The sequence below is a fragment of the Narcine bancroftii genome, chromosome 2, assembly GCF_036971445.1.
Source record: "Narcine bancroftii isolate sNarBan1 chromosome 2, sNarBan1.hap1, whole genome shotgun sequence".
Taxonomy (NCBI): domain Eukaryota; kingdom Metazoa; phylum Chordata; class Chondrichthyes; order Torpediniformes; family Narcinidae; genus Narcine; species Narcine bancroftii.
Genome location: NC_091470.1, coordinates 107685285 through 107701269, shown reverse-complemented (window position 1 = coordinate 107701269; position 15985 = coordinate 107685285). Strand labels below are relative to the sequence as shown.

Here is a 15985-nt window from a genome sequence, read left to right as displayed (position 1 = left end):
GAAGTTCCACTGGAGGTTCATCCTCGCCTCTGTGGGCACCGTGCTGTTAGGGCCGACTTCCTCAAAGTTCATGGCCTATTGGTTGACATGAAGGGAAAAAGGCTGGTCAATGCCTGAATGTTTCACTCCACCCTACTGGACACAGCAAAAACCCGCAGGCCTGAAATAGTTGCCGTAGCCGCTACTAAGGATGAGTTTGATGAGACCCTCCATGAATTCCCTGCCATCTTAGAGCCACAGTTCAACGCCGCCCTGCCGCAGCATCTGGCCTTCCACCACATTGACATACAGGCCCCTCCACTGCATGCTAGACCCAGACGGTTGCCGCCTGAAAAGCTCCAGCAGGTAAAAGAGGAGTTCTCCAGGCTCCAGGAACTGGGAATCATCCGGCGCTCGGACAGCACCTGGGCATCGCCACTCCATATGGTCCCGAAATTGTCCACGGGCTGGATACCGTGCAAGGACTACCGTCGGTTGAACGACGCAACCACCCCCGACAGGTACCCGGTGCCCCGCATACAGGACTTCTCCGCCAACCTCCATGGTGCACGGGTCTTCTCCAAAGTGGACCTTATGCAGGGATACCATCAGATCCCGGTGCATCCAGACGACATGGGTAAGTCGACCATTATCACCCCTTTTGGCCTCTTCGAGTTCCTGCGTATGCCCTTCAGTCTAAAGAACATGGCCCAAATGTTCCAGCGCTTCATGGACGCGGTTGGAAAATACCTGGACTTTGTGTTCATTTACCTGGACGATATTCTCATTGCCAATCACAACCACGGCAAACACAAAGCCCACCTCCGCACACTCTTTACCCGGCTGGAGGATTTCAGCATCACGGTCAACGCGGCCAAATGCCAGTTTGGCATGGAATCCCTCCAGTTCTAGGGGCACACCATTTCAGCGGCCGGCGCCGGAGAAGGTAGCGGCCGTTCAACGATTCCCCAAACCCACCACCCTGAAAGGCCTCCAAGAGTTCGCGGGGATGGTAAACTTTTACCATAGTTTCATTACCGGAGCCACGCGCACCATCCACCCATTGTTCGCGCTCATGGCCACCAAAGAAAATACTTTATCATGGACAGAGGAGGTGGACAGAGCTTTCATTGTGACAAAGGAGGCTCTAGCCAGCGCCACACTGCTGGTTCACCCGCGACCGGAGGCGCACATGGCACTCTCCATGGACACCTCAGCTACGGCAGTTGGGGGAGGGGTTCTGGAACAGTGGCTCGATGGACAATGGCGCCCACTGGCCTTTTTCAGCAATCAGCTGCGCCTGCCGGAGCTCAAATACAGCGCCTTTGACCGGAAGCTCCTCGTGCTGTATTTGGCCATCCGCCATTTACGTTACTTCCTCGAGGGGAGACCATTCATAGCCTTCATGGATCACAAGCCCCTCACTCAAGCACTGGCAATGGCAAGGATCCATGGTCCACCAGACAGCAGTGCCACCTTTCGTACGTGTCTGAGTTCATGACCGACATCCGACACAGGGCTGCCAAGGACAATGTAGTGGGATGCGCTCTCCCGTCCAGTCATCAACACTCTCGTGCCTGGCCTGGATTATGAGCAACTGGCTCAGGCACAGAGGAATGATGCGGAGAGCAGGCCTTGATGACTGCCATCTCGGGCTTCAAACTTAACGATGTCAGGGTGCCCAGCAGCCCGGACACATTGATCTGTGACATCTCAACAGGCATTCTGCGCCCGGTGGTCCTGCTGCACTGGAGGGAGAAGGTCTTCAGTCTGATCCACGACCTCACTCACCCAGCGATAAAGACAACCATGTGGATGGTCGTGGAGTGGTTTGCGTGGCACAGGCTGAAGAAGGATGTGGCAGGAATGTCCAGGAACTGTACCAGGTGCCAGACCTCCAAGATCCAGTGACACATGCAAGCCCCCATCCAGAACTTCGACCCGGCGGTTTGCAGATTCCAACACATCCACATTGACTTCGTTGGGCCCCTGCTGGTGTCCAAGGAGGCTCGTTACCTCCTCATGGTGGTGGATTGAGCCACAAGGTGCCGGAGGCCGTCCCGATTAAGGAGGCCTCCGCGGAGACATGCACCAAGATTCTAGTCAGCCAATAGATTGCCCGTTTCGGAGTCCTGGCGCACATCACTAGCGACAGAGGGGTGCAGTTTATGCCTGCCCTGTGGACTCAAATGGTGAAGCTCCTGGGGGTCAAGCTCCCCCACACCACAGCATACCACCCACAGTCCAACAGGTTGGTGGCGAGGTTCCACAGGCACCCGAAGGCATCGCTTATGGCCAGCCTCTCTGGACCAGACTGGGCGGATGAACTACCCTGGGTCCTCCTTGGGATTAGGACGGCACCCAAGGACGACCTGCAGGCTTCAGCAGCGGAGATGGTCTATGGCGCACTGCTTTCCCTGCCAGGCCCTGACACCACGGCCACCGACAGAAACCTGTTGGCGCACCTACGCAGGCGACTGGCCTCCCTCACTCAGGCACGCCACGGCACCCGGCTGTTTCAACTCCCCAAAGAGCTCGACTCGGCCCAGTTCGTTTCCTTGTGGAGGAGACCACAAGGTGCACCACTACAGCGACTCTATTAAGGGCCATACAAAGTCTTGCACAAAGTCCTGCGGAACCTTCACCCTGGACGCTGGGGGGGGGAGAGAGGAACTTTTTACAGCGGACCGCCTGAAGGCGGCCCATCTGGACTTAACATAGCTGGTGCAGACGGCCGCGCCCAAGCGCAGGGTCCAGCTGCCAAAGTGACAGGATGCGTAGCCAGTTCTGGGGGGGTGTTGTGTGGCAGCACGCATCCTCATGGCGAACCGGCCCTGCTTGTATCGCCATGTGGCGGGGCAACCATGGGGAAATGGCGTTGTCAGAGGTTTCTCTCTGACTCCAGCATCCCTTCCAGTGCCCACCCTGGGCAGCGATTATGATGTCACAATGCACCAGGTGACTGAGCGCATGCTGCACTTATAGGGGCGCGCTGAATTTGAATAAAAACAATCATTAACGACCCTCAACGTGGTGGCTGTGTTTTCCAAACTGCTCACACCACCACAAGACGAATGAATATTTGCTAATTAAGTGAATGGTGTGCATAGATTTTTGTGAGCTAAGAATTTCAGGAAAGACTGATAGGAGAAGGGCAAAGGAAGTTACATTGCACCTGAAGAAGGACCATCTTCTGCTTTCCATGGATTCTGCATGACCTGCCGAGTTTCTCCATAACTGCAAAATGGTTGCATTTCAGTGGAATTATGCAGCTGTATTTAAGGGTCTGAATGACCTACCTTTGTCTTAATACTTCTCCAATATCTATTTACCTTATAAGATAGTTATTTGCCAGAACTAAGTCTTGGCTATATTCATGCCAATTAATTTGTGAGAAAGCTACATGTTTATGCATTTGGCTTCCTGTGGAACAGCACTTCAGAAATTATAATCATTTTATTCAGAGCTATTTACTTGATTGTAACCTTTGGCATTTTAATTAATATCATTGATGCATTGTAGTTGTTTCTATACAGTTCATTAGATAACAAAGAATGTCGTAAGCTTTCTAAAAGCAACTCATCTAAGATTATTTACATAGTATCTTTTCTGTGACCTCTGATAGGTGAAAAAGTAGTTATGCAAATCAAATTATTCACAAGTCGCAAGTTAACTTGACTTGGATTCATTTTTGCAATTTCATCATCATTGCTGGGTTATTGCATGCCTGACATTATAATGGGAATGGCATCAGACATTTGCCTAGATATTAAATTACATGGAGTAGGATTTGTGTTTAGATTTCATGGCATTTCAAAGCTCCATGACTTTCCCACTCAGTAGATAACTTGCTAATGCTCCTTGGATGTGAATGATACCCACTAACGAGAACCAACACTTCTATGATCTGGGTCCTATGTGAAAGCAGGTCCTCACAGTGCTAAAAAAATGGAATTTCAACTAGCTTCTTTCTCAGTTAACTATTTACAATTTGTGGTGGATTTTCCTCAGATCTCTTCGTGTGAAGTCATTAGTGTGACTGACCTACTTCTTCGCCGATCGCCTTTTCAACCCTCCCTCTTCATATACCTCAGTTCCAGGATACTCCAATAACTCAAGATTCAAGATTCCTTTATTGTCATGTCATAAAAACTGCACTATTACATGGAATTTGCTTTAGTCTGCCTATTTGCCATCAGCAGAAATTGCCTGGTGTCTCTTACAGTCAGAGAAAGAGAATCAAGAATCCCCTCAGAATCACCGAGTGTCCGTGGATTCGCCTCCAGCACTACCGCAGCCACCCAGAGTCGAGTCTTACCATCAATGGTCCAGATCTGAACCTCTGGCACGATCAGGAAACTTTCAGCGCCCTCGGCATCTTTTCACGTCCCGGTTCCAATACTGAGCTCCAAATTAACTTGGGCTGTCTCCTCCATCTAAAAACTGCTTGCCACAATGACTTTGTCTCCAGTTGTCACCCACCACTCTTCAGAAGCTGAGCATGATCTACCCCCTCCCTCGTTGACCCTTCTGATCACCAACTGAAGCACTGTCCACACTCACTCTCACAGCTGAGGTCTGGATCTGCTGTGGTGTGGAATGAATGATGGATATTTCTTGGGCATGTATGAAGCCTAGGGCTTTGTGAGCTGTAGAATTAGTCAACCAGGCACCTTCCTTTTAATGAGGTGTTTAAGCACTACAATAAAATCCTTATTATCCACTATTCAAGCAATCGGCAACCTCAAGCAAGCGACAAACTAAATGGCCAAAAATAAATGAATAAAAAATACAGGTTTAAAATTGGGGTGCCAAGCCATTAGTTCTCCATTCAGTCTCAAGCAACCAGAAAACTCGCTTATCTGACATCTACCAATCTGCATAGGTGCTGGATACTAGGGGTTTTCCTGTATTTATTTTCTGGGCAAAGGTCTCACTAGGACCTCCAGGGGTAGATGTGGCACGTGATTATGCCAATTTATCTTCTATCCTGTGACAAATGTGGAAAAACAGAAGAATTTGTTGTAGGAAATAATCAAATCCATCATATGAACCAGAGTAGAAACTGCTGGGACAGTATTGGAGTGGAGTGCAGTGAATTAGCATTATGTACTGTAAAAGATAATAGTAAATATTCTAGAACATGATTGCTTCTAAGAGATTTCATGCAGATCTTTGAATTGAACATGAATGGATTAGATAGAGAAATGGGTAGTTAGTCTGTGGAAAGAATGGATATCATGTCCATCAATCAAGACCTTATTGTTGCTTTCAAATGTAATGATAAATCACTTTATGTTGAACAGAAAGTCAACGTGATGCCAATAAAGTTTTCATCAAGTTTAAGTTGATCAACATTGCTTCAAGCATAAAATGATGTGTAACACGCATGTATTCTACTGATAATACATTTGCATGTAAAACACTTTGAAAGTTCAAATTGAGCATGATCAATCTTTAATTAATTGTGGGGAGCACAGAAAGAGAAGTTCTCAGTCTTGCACAGTCCTGTTAGCAGAAGAGTTAAATTAAGTGAAGTCAAATGATCAACCCATCATATGGTTTAACAGATTGCTGACAGTCAGTTATTAATACTGTGAAATTTTACTAACGCAATATGTTGTGCTCATGAAATGTTTTGACTTCATACAGCACAATTCCATACTGGTAAAATATTTGGTGTTTTCTCACTGCCAGGAGGAGATTCTTACTCTTAATAGATATGTTTTATTTGTAAGTGTTTTACATAAAAAGTTGTAACATTGGCCTTTGTTGTGGCCTGTAATTTTGATATGCTCAAAACTGTTGGGTTAAACAAAAATAAAATCAGAGATGCCTTACCTTTTTGCCTGAATTTTACATGTGAAAATAATAAATATTTAAATCTTCATGCACAAATAAACACATCTACTATGACAATAACTTCCAAATTATGAATATAGCCATTCATAAGCCCCCATAAGTGTGGGTCATTTTTCTGATATAGACAATGGTTTTCATATCTCCATTTCTTTCGTTGAAAAATATTTCACAACATTGTAAAGATTCAGGCTGATTAAAATTTCAGGAGGCCAAAAAAGGAACAGTTTCCCTAGCAGCATTCATTTTTGTGTAACTGAAATGGCGGTTGATTGTAAACGGCAGGATGGAATTTTTTTGTTTCTTTTGTGATGTGTATCCATTGATGCCAAGCAAAAATTCAGAACCTTCATTCACTTTGACTGGAGCAGGGTTTCAGATTCATGTTTCTGTATCATGTTTATGAGGCTAATTTTATTGAAAATATAATTGAATATTATAAAATATAATGATACAATGTTACAGCACAGTCTAGGCTCTTCTTTTTTTAAATTTTTTTTATTTTTCACACTATGAAACATACTGACCAAAATACATAGACATTTTTCTCTTGAATATATACGGTGTCATTTTCTCCCCTTTTTCCCCCTCCCTTCCCTCCCTCCCTCACCCCCCCTCCCCATTTATTCAAAGTTCAATCTATATGATGCATTAAACCCGTTAAACAATGTCGTCACTTAATAAAAATAAACAAGAAATTTTTGTCTTTTACTTTTACATACTGGGCCAGTTCATTTCGTTGTCTTCTCCTTCTGTCTTTTTAGGTGGTGGAGGTCCGTGGTAGGATTTCTCTATTGTGTTTCATGTATGGTTCCCATATTTGATCGAATATTGTGATGTTATTTCTTAAATTATATGTTATTTTTTCTAATGGAATACATTTATTTATTTCTATGTACCATTGTTGTATTCTCAAGTTGTCTTCTAATTTCCAGGTTGACATAATACATTTTTTTGCTACAGCTAGGGCTATTGTTCCCGTTTCCTTCTTACAGCGAAAACATCTGTCTGATACTGTTGGGTCCCATTTATTTAACTTTTGGGGCGTGGTGTATAGCCTGCGTAACCAATTATATTGTATCATGCGTAACCTCGTGTTTATTGTATTTCTCATAGTTCCGGAGCATAGCTTTTCCCATGTTTCATTCTTTATCTTTATGTTTAGATCTTGTTCCCATTTTTGTTTAGGTTTACAGTTTGTTTCTTCGTTCTTCTTTTCTTGAAGTTTGATGTACATGTTTGTTATAAATCTTTTAATTATCATTGTGTCCGTAATCACATATTCAAAATTGCTTCCTTCTGGTAACCTCAGCCTGCTTCCCAATTTGTCCTTCAAGTAGGTTTTCAGTTGGTGGTATGCAAACATTGTATCGTGAGTTATATTATATTTGTCCTTCATTTGTTAAAAGATAATAATTTATTTCCCGAAAAACAATTTTCTATTCTTTTGATCCCTTTTCTCTCCCATTCTCTGAAGGAAAGATTATCTATTGTGAAAGGGATTAGTTGATTTTGTGTCAATATTAATTTTGGTAGTTGATAATTTATTTTATTCCTTTCTACGTGAATCTTCTTCCAAATGTTGAGCAGATGGTGCAATACTGGTGAATTCCTATGTTCCACCAATTTTTCATCCCACTTATATAGTATATGTTCAGGTATCTTCTCCCCTATTTTATCTAGCTCTAATCTGGTCCAATCTGGTTTTTCTCTTGTTTGATAAAAATCTGATAGGTATCTTAATTGTGCTGCTCTATAATAATTCTTAAAGTTTGGTAGTTGTAAGCCTCCTTGTTTGTACTATTCTGTTAATTTATCTAGCGTTATTTCCTTATTATTTTCTTTAGCTCCTTGAAGAATTTCTCTGTTAGGTGAATTGGTAAAGATTGAAATAGGTATTGTATCCTTGGGAAGATATTCATTTTAATACAGTTTATCCTTTATATCAGTGTTAGTGTTGTCTTTCCAGTGCTCTAAGTCGTCTTGTAATTTTTTCATTAATGGCTGATAATTTAGTTTGTATAGATGGCCTAGATTATTATCTAGTTGTATACCTAGGTATTGGATTGCTTGTGTTTGCCATTTAAATGGTGATTCTTTCTTAAACTTTGTGAAATCCGCATTATTCATTGGCATCGCTTCACTTTTATTTGCGTTGATCTGAATTTTACATTACCATGGACAAATAAGTCTGATATTTTTTACATCAGTCTTAACCTTGATTTTTTAAAGACCCTGAATGAAACACGAAGTAGTGATGTTGAGATATTTGCCTGCAGTATCAACAAAAATTTCAAATTTCTCTTGAATAGGGTGGAGATGAACAAATTGCCCAGCATCTCTGATAAACAGTGTGGATTGCTTGATGCCAACTTGGAATAATGTTTAAATCTCCAATATTGAATCCTTGCTTTGATTTTAAAAAAAACCCAATTTTTATCATTAATGTTGCATTGATTTATAAAAACTTTCATTTAAAAAAATAAAATTTAAATTTAAAAATGTAAAATTATGCAAAGCTTTGATCCAGAATGTTGATTCATCGTAGTGCAGTCATATGTTATTTTGTTAAATGTTCATGATAATTATGATCAATTTAGTGACCTTGGGGGAAGAAGACTATGGTGAGAGAAGAATCAATCCCTGTTTGGATGGTTATGAGACAGATCTAATTATACTTGAATAACCATTACTGGGAAATTTTTGGATTTGTGCCATCTTTCACTAGAAAAAAAATAGTTTCATGTTCCACACTACTTGATGTATTTTCAACAATTTTATTTCACTCAAATCAATGTCTCATTCACCGACCTTGACTATAAAGGAAATACGTTATTTCCTTGCCACACACCATTAGGAAGTGAATAAGGGAAGAAGTTTGACGTGATTGAGGATGCCTTTCAAAGATCAGAACCATGAGAACCTGGCTTAGAGAATCAGAAGGATGAAGAAATGCACTGTTGTTGCACGTACAGTTGGTACTGTCTTTGCTTTTCCATTAAACTCTTGCCAAATGTAAGATAAGCATTTTATCACTGGGTGGAGGGAAGGTGAAGCTGACATGATCCAGTATGAGATGTACATTTTTCAACTATTCATGAAAAGAGATTTAAATTTGAACTCAGCTCCATTATTTTCATCTGTCATTGAGTTTTGATATTACAGGTAAAAATTTGGTTATGCTCAAACAGAAACAGGCATATATCATTTTATGGATTTGATTATTCTGTTTAAAATATTACACAAAAATAAAAATGAACCAAAAAGAATAAAGATCGTATTAAGAAGAAATGGGGTTATGGAGAAAATCTGCCATTCAGATCTTTTTAAATAAAATAAACTTGAAAAGCAATTCACAAGAATTGCTATTCTTCCTTTTGAACGGGCAACTGCAGACTTGGTAAGGTGTATTGTACAATTATTTTTCAACCGTCAAATTTCTGAATCTAGACTTGGATGATCAATCAGAGAAAATCAAACTTATTTCTCCATATTCTAAGTTAAACAATGGTTAGCTTTTCTTTTGTGTAGTCTGATTGATGGAAATTGAATTGTGGATCAAGAAAATAATATGGGCTGTAGATACTTAATGGATGGAAAGTAATATTTATTATTGATTATGAAGGCTGAAAACAAATTATGCAGATGGTATTTTAATATAAAAATATTTGTATGTCTGCATCCATTTATTTATTTTGATATTGGTTGTCATATTGTTGGTTTGATAATTTAAAAAAGAACACTCACTTGCTACGTTACATTAAGGCTCTATCACTGATGGGATTCTTCGTATCCTGTTAGTTTTGTAGTGTGGTGACATGATTACAACTGGATAATTATTGTCTTTGTGTGGTGCAGTATTTTTCATTGTGGCCCATTATATTTGTCGAACAGGACATGATGCATGTGCTCATAATGGTGGATCCTGATGCTCCAAGCAGAAAAAATCCTAAATACCGTTACTGGAGACATTGGTTGGTGACCAAAGTACAAGTAAGTGACATCTGATGATGAGGATATAGATAATTCATCTTGTTATACTCTGGCAATTTATTTCTGATATTTTATTTTATTAATGTGTTGATTTGTAGCAATGCTAATTCTTTGGCTAAACCTCCAAACAGCAGTCTCAAATTCCGTTCCCAGTGGCACAGCTTCTGCCTCATAGCATCAGATTCAGATTTCAGATTTATTATCAAAGAATACATACAAGATATCATAAACAACCCCGAGATTCTTTTTCCTGCAGGTGAGGCAGAATTACCACTTATTGGTCGTGCAAAATGAAAAACTGGACTCAGCGAACACATGTAAACAAAAAAAAACTAAACAAAATGACTGCAATTAATAAAGTGCAAAAGTAAGAATCCTTAAATTAGTCCCTGGATTGAGTTTGTTGTTGAGGAGTCTGATGATAGAGGGGAAGCAGCTGTTCCTGTAAATGGTTGTGCAAGTCTTGTTTTCTGGCCTCTGACGCTGCCTGAATGTGGGGTCTGCAGAGAGAAATGGACAAGGGACATCTGTGACTGCACGAGTTTCCTTCTGTTTATTTTCCCCTTCCCCTAAGCCCAAAGTTATGTACGTTGCTATGTTAAATGACCACTGAAGATTGCCCCCAGTGTATCAATAAGTTGGCGGACAATTGATGCGAATATAATTAATGATGGGTTAGCTCTTGGAGTTGGCAGAACTTTCTGGGTGAAATAGCCTCCTTCGATTTATTTAAATTTAAATTTAGACACGCAGCATGGTAACAGGCCCTGGTGGCCCACAATCCCATGCTGCCCAATTACATGCCAGATCCCCTGGGGAAAACCTACAGAGACATAGGGGGAACATCCAACTTCTTAGTGACAGCGCAGGATTTGAAACCTTGATTATTGGCACTGTCACAGTGGTTTGCTAACTGCTACGTTAACCATAGCGGTTGTAATGTTGTAAAGAATCTTGAACCTGTTCTTGTTTTTTATTTTAATGCATTTAATGCATCATCAAGGATCCAGACCACCCAGCACATGCTCTGTTTACTCTGCTATTATCAAGAAAGAGTATATGGGGAGGAGTCACACGATGGAGTAGTGGCTGGTCGAGTGGAACCAGCCCTCTCCAGAGAAAAGAAAAAAAAGTTTGAAAAAACAGAGCTCAATAAACATAAAATACAGGAAGAGAAAGATAAAGTTACAGAGAAGAGACAGAAGATGGCACCTAAAAGAGAGAAAGTAAGAATAACAGAGAAAAGGGAAGTAGGAAAATCACTGGAGAAGAAAGAAGAAAGCCTTACCTGAACATTGGAGCAGGGAGCCACCGTGGAGAGGAGCGGCCAATCTCTGATGTTGGTGAGTCCCCAGAGGAGCTGTGTCCTCCCGACCGGCAGACTTCAAAAATGGCTCTCAGAGCCAAGAAAAGGTGCGCAGTGCGCGTAAAAGAAAAGGTTAACGCCGGCAGGAGGGGGACTCAGCTAAGGAGCGGCCAGCTGAGAGATACCCAGTATCGGGGTGTTTGGCTAGGGAAAGTAAGCAAGAAAAAAGAAAAGAAGAGTGGTAAGAAATAGAATGAAGGGCTGAAAGAGGATGAGCAGCAATGGGGAGACCGGCAGGGGGACGACCTGCAGCAGGAGGCCCAGCAGTGGGTCGGCCTACAGCGGGGGGCCCAACAACTGGTCGACCTGCAGCAGGAGGCCCAACAGCAGAAGACACAGCAGTTGGAGGCCCAGCAAGGATACAAAAGCAGCTCATCAGAGAAGGATGAAGATACACAGATAAAGAGGAGAGAAGAGGACACAGGCATAGTTACAGTCACAGAAGAAGAAGAGGAAGAAGCCTTTTTTGAAGAACAAAGTAGGTCATTAAAAGAATGGCTATCATCATTAGAATTTACTTCAATCAAAAGAAAAAAGAAAAGTGCTGAAGACAGAATGCAAAGCTTAGAGTTGGTCATGAATGAAATAGGGAAAAGAGTAGAAAATGTAGAGGAATGAGGAGCTGCTGTAGAAATGGAGATAAATGATTTAAAAGGGAAGTTGAAAGAGAGCGAAAAAAAATTAAAGAGACACAAGATTTATTGTCACAAATAAATGACGTATTGGAAAACGACAGTAGGTGAAAAAACATAAAAATAGTGGGCCTGAAAGAAGGCAAAGAAGGGTCAGATATGAAGGAATTTATAAAAGGATCGATCCCGAAGGTGTTGGGAACGACAGATTCACATGAAGAAATAGAAATTGAAAGGGTGCACTAGTTCCAAAACCGCCACCACATCAAAAACCTAGATCCATATTGGTAAAACTTCTAAGATATACGACAAGAGAGAACATACTGGAGCAGGCAAGAAAGGTTAGAGAAGACAATAAGCCGTTGGAATATAAGGGACAAAATACATTTTTTTACCTGGACATAAGCTTCGAACTTTTAAAGAAGAGGAAGGAATTCAACACGGCGAAAACAATCTTATGGAAGAAAGGTTATAACTTTATATTAAGACATCCAGCAGTACTCAAAATATTTATTCCTGGGGAACGGAATAGACTGTTCTCAGACCCAAAGAAAGCCCAAGAATTTGCTGAACATTTGCAGGACAGAAGAGAGGAGGAGGAGTGACAAGAAGGATGACTGGCAAGAAAATATACAAAGCTATAAAGTAAAGATGATGTATATATAAAGATTTAAATATGGATAAGAGAAGGCAAAGAAGGGGGAAAAAGAGAGAGAGCTTTGTTATATGTATAGGAAAACAGTGGGAGAATAATGGTCACTGCAAAATCGGTTGATGCTTGTGAGTAAGTTTGCAAACCGAATGGAAAGGGGAGTTGTGGTTGCTGTCAAGGGGCAAGGGGCAACCCAAGGAGTGAGGGGGGGTTCATTTGGTGTTAAATAAATAAAATATTATGTTTATATTATGTTTATTAATATAAACATATTAATGTTTATAATGCTTATAAACATTAATGGAATATAAAACCAAATGTAAGTGTATCCCATTGGAAAAAAATCACATATAATTTAAAAGACATATAATTTAAAGTTACAATGTTTGAAAAAACCTGGGAACCATATATGTAACGTAATAGAAAGAGCAGGCCTCGGACCACCACCACCTAAAATGATAAGAAAATAAACAATCAGATTTAATATGAATAAGTAGATGACACATCTTTTTTGTTTGTATTCCTTTTGTATAAAGATATTGTTTTATTGTATTTTATATGTTCAACAGTTACTGTTTTTGGAGGGGGGTGGGAGGGAGGGATGGGGAAAAAAGAGAAAATGTCACTGTGTATATTTAACAAGATGCATCTGTAAATATATTGGTTGATATGGTTCATAGTGCGATAAATAAAAAAATTACAAAAAAAAGAAAGAGGTATATGTGCCACAAGACTTGCACCACCAGGTTTAGGAACAGCTGTTATTCTTCCACCATCAGACTCCTCAACAACAAACTCAATTAGAGACTCATTTAAGAACACTTACGTTAGCACTTCATTGATTTTTTTCTCTGTATTGCACACTCCATTTGTTTATATTTTTCATTAAATGTGTATCGTGAGTCAGTTTTTTTGTGTGGTACAGTGGAACCCTGTTATAACGTAATAGTTGGGATCCAAAAAAATCGCATCATGAAAAAAGCAGGGTCATGCTAAATTGGGATGTCACTGTGTACAATATATACACATCAATCACGGTAGAGCCCCCCTTCGCTCATGGCAGCACAACCCCCCACCTCACTGTCCCCCGTTCGGGGGAGCACTCACCTCTCCAACTCGCAGCAGCACCCACCCTCCCCGTTTGCGGCAGCACAACTCTCCCCCCCCCCCAATTCGTGGCAGCACTCACCCGCCTCCCCCATCCCCCCCCCCGTTCACAGTAGCACTCACCCCCCCTTCGAGGAAACACTCACCAACACCCCCACCCCTGTTGGTAGCAGGACCCCCCTTCATCCATACGATGAATTTCCCACCAAGATAAACATTACTGTATTTACCTTAATCATTTAGACATGCCACTTCAAAACATCTGCTGCGCCACAGGATGGCCATCCCTGGTACTGCATCTTTAAAAATGGGCTCACTTAACATCCCTTCTCAAAGAACGGAATGTGGATGTTAAGCAGCGCATACCTAGTATACATTGGGGTCCAACGACTCATCGCATTATATTCAAATTCACATTAAATTGAGGTGCATTAAATCGGGGTTCCACTGTAATTCTGTCTCGCCCACATGGAAAACCGTCTCATGGCTGTATGCGATGTCATGTATGTACTCTGACAATCTGAAATCTGAATCTTATCTTAGGTGTAACAATGGTGATATCTCTTTAATTGATACTTAATCATTCTGATTGAAAGATTGTTAAAAATTTTCTGGTCATGTGACGCCAATAACTGGGCCAAATTTCGGGTCTATTATCTAAACATCAAACAGATTTTTAATCCTGGAACTGGTTGGAATATAATGAGTTGATGTTGAACATCTGACTGTGTGTCTGCATGTTTTGAACCGAGGACCAGAGAACACTGTTTCGTTGGGTTGTACTTGTGTAATTAGATGACAATAAACTTGACTTGACCTTGACATCTTTTTAGAAACATCCCTGTTTGGCTCATGTATGAAACAGGATTTTTGACCAGTTGATTGCATTTTTTGATGCCAACAGTCAAATTGTATGAGTAAAATGCAACAAAGTAGGCATATCAGAAATACTGAAGGACCTGGAGAGAATGGACAGACACGATAAGGATTAGAAATTGGCTTTGTGACAGGAAACAGAGGAAGTAGAGATTAGATATTTTATTTTTAGATTCGGAAATAGATTGATGCTTACAAAGGGATGGATCTGGGCAGTAGTGCCAACATTACATTGAAATAATAATGGGCAGTGTTTTTATGGGCAGGGCTTATTTGTTGGCAGAACCACAAGAAGGCACACTGTATAAAGGAAGATGCTGAGATCAGTGCAGAATTGATGGACCATCTCCTCTAACAGTTTACATTAAATGTAGTTATATTAGGTGGAAAAATACATTTAATATACTTTTTTTCTTGAACTATGACTAGTAAACTTCAAAGACAACACTCTCTTCCTCATGCGCTCATCCATCCCCACTAATTCCACCTCCCCCCCACCCCCAGCACCTTCCCCTGTGATCGCAGGAGGTCTCACAAATGACCACACCTCTTCCTTCATCCAGTTCCCTTTGTGGCCTTCTCTACATCAGAGAGACTGGGCACAGATTGGGAGATCGCTTCGTTGAGCACCTCCTTTGCATCCACACCAGTGACAGAGACCTCCCAGTAGCCAACCATTTCAGTTCTGTGTCACACTCCCATACTCGCATGTCTGACCTTATGTACCATCCCACCAAGACCACCCTCAAATTGGAGGAACAACACTTGATTTCCCATCTGGGCATTCTCCAGCCAGATGGCATTAACATTGACTTTTCCGGTTTGTGCTAATCTGCTCTCCTCTTTCTCCCTCCCACCTTCCCTTCCCCTTTCTAGTTTTTGCTCCCTTCCCCCTTCTATCACCTAGCCACCCCTCCTCCCCTTGATCGCTGCAGTCACCTCCCTCCCTTCTCCACCAATCACCTCCAGCCTTTACAACCACACTTCCCCACCACCCACTTTTTTTTGGACGCCTGCTGACATTTTTCCATACTTTGATGAAGGGCTCTAGCCCGAAACATGGGTTACGTAGTTTTAACTCTGCTATATAAAGGACACTGCTTGACCTGCTTTCTCCAGCTTTGTGTTTTGACTTCATCCACGGTGTCTATAGATTTTCATGTTTTACTTCAAAGACAACACTCAAATCATTTCAGAAAAAAATATATAAAAGAGATTTTATTCCACCAAAAAGATAAGCGTTCACACTTCAATTCTAGAGGACAAACATTTTCCAGTCCCATGTATCAGGAGAAAATCAGGAGAACACGATCCAAGCTTCATCGAGGGCTCAGTAGTGGAGAGGGTAAGAGCTTCAAATTCCTGGATGTCAACATCTCTGAGGATCTGTTCTGGAGCCTCCATGTCGATGCAATCATGAAGAAGGCTCATCAGCGGTTATACTTTATGAGATATTTGAGGAGAGTCAGTATGTCACCAAAGAGTCATTCTGGCTGATCTGTTATGGCAGTGCCAACACTC

At 41.4% G+C, this 15985-nt stretch overlaps 1 protein-coding gene across 1 annotated transcript in view; it reads left to right on the top strand.

Annotated features, from left to right (window-relative positions):
• LOC138754106 (phosphatidylethanolamine-binding protein 4) overlaps positions 1 to 15985 on the top strand; it is a 328885-nt gene that overhangs the window by 103882 nt on the left and 209018 nt on the right. The window contains exon 4 of the mRNA XM_069917930.1: positions 9733 to 9831. Within this exon, the coding sequence (XP_069774031.1) occupies positions 9733 to 9831 (99 nt within the window). The remainder of the gene's footprint in view (positions 1 to 9732; positions 9832 to 15985) is intronic.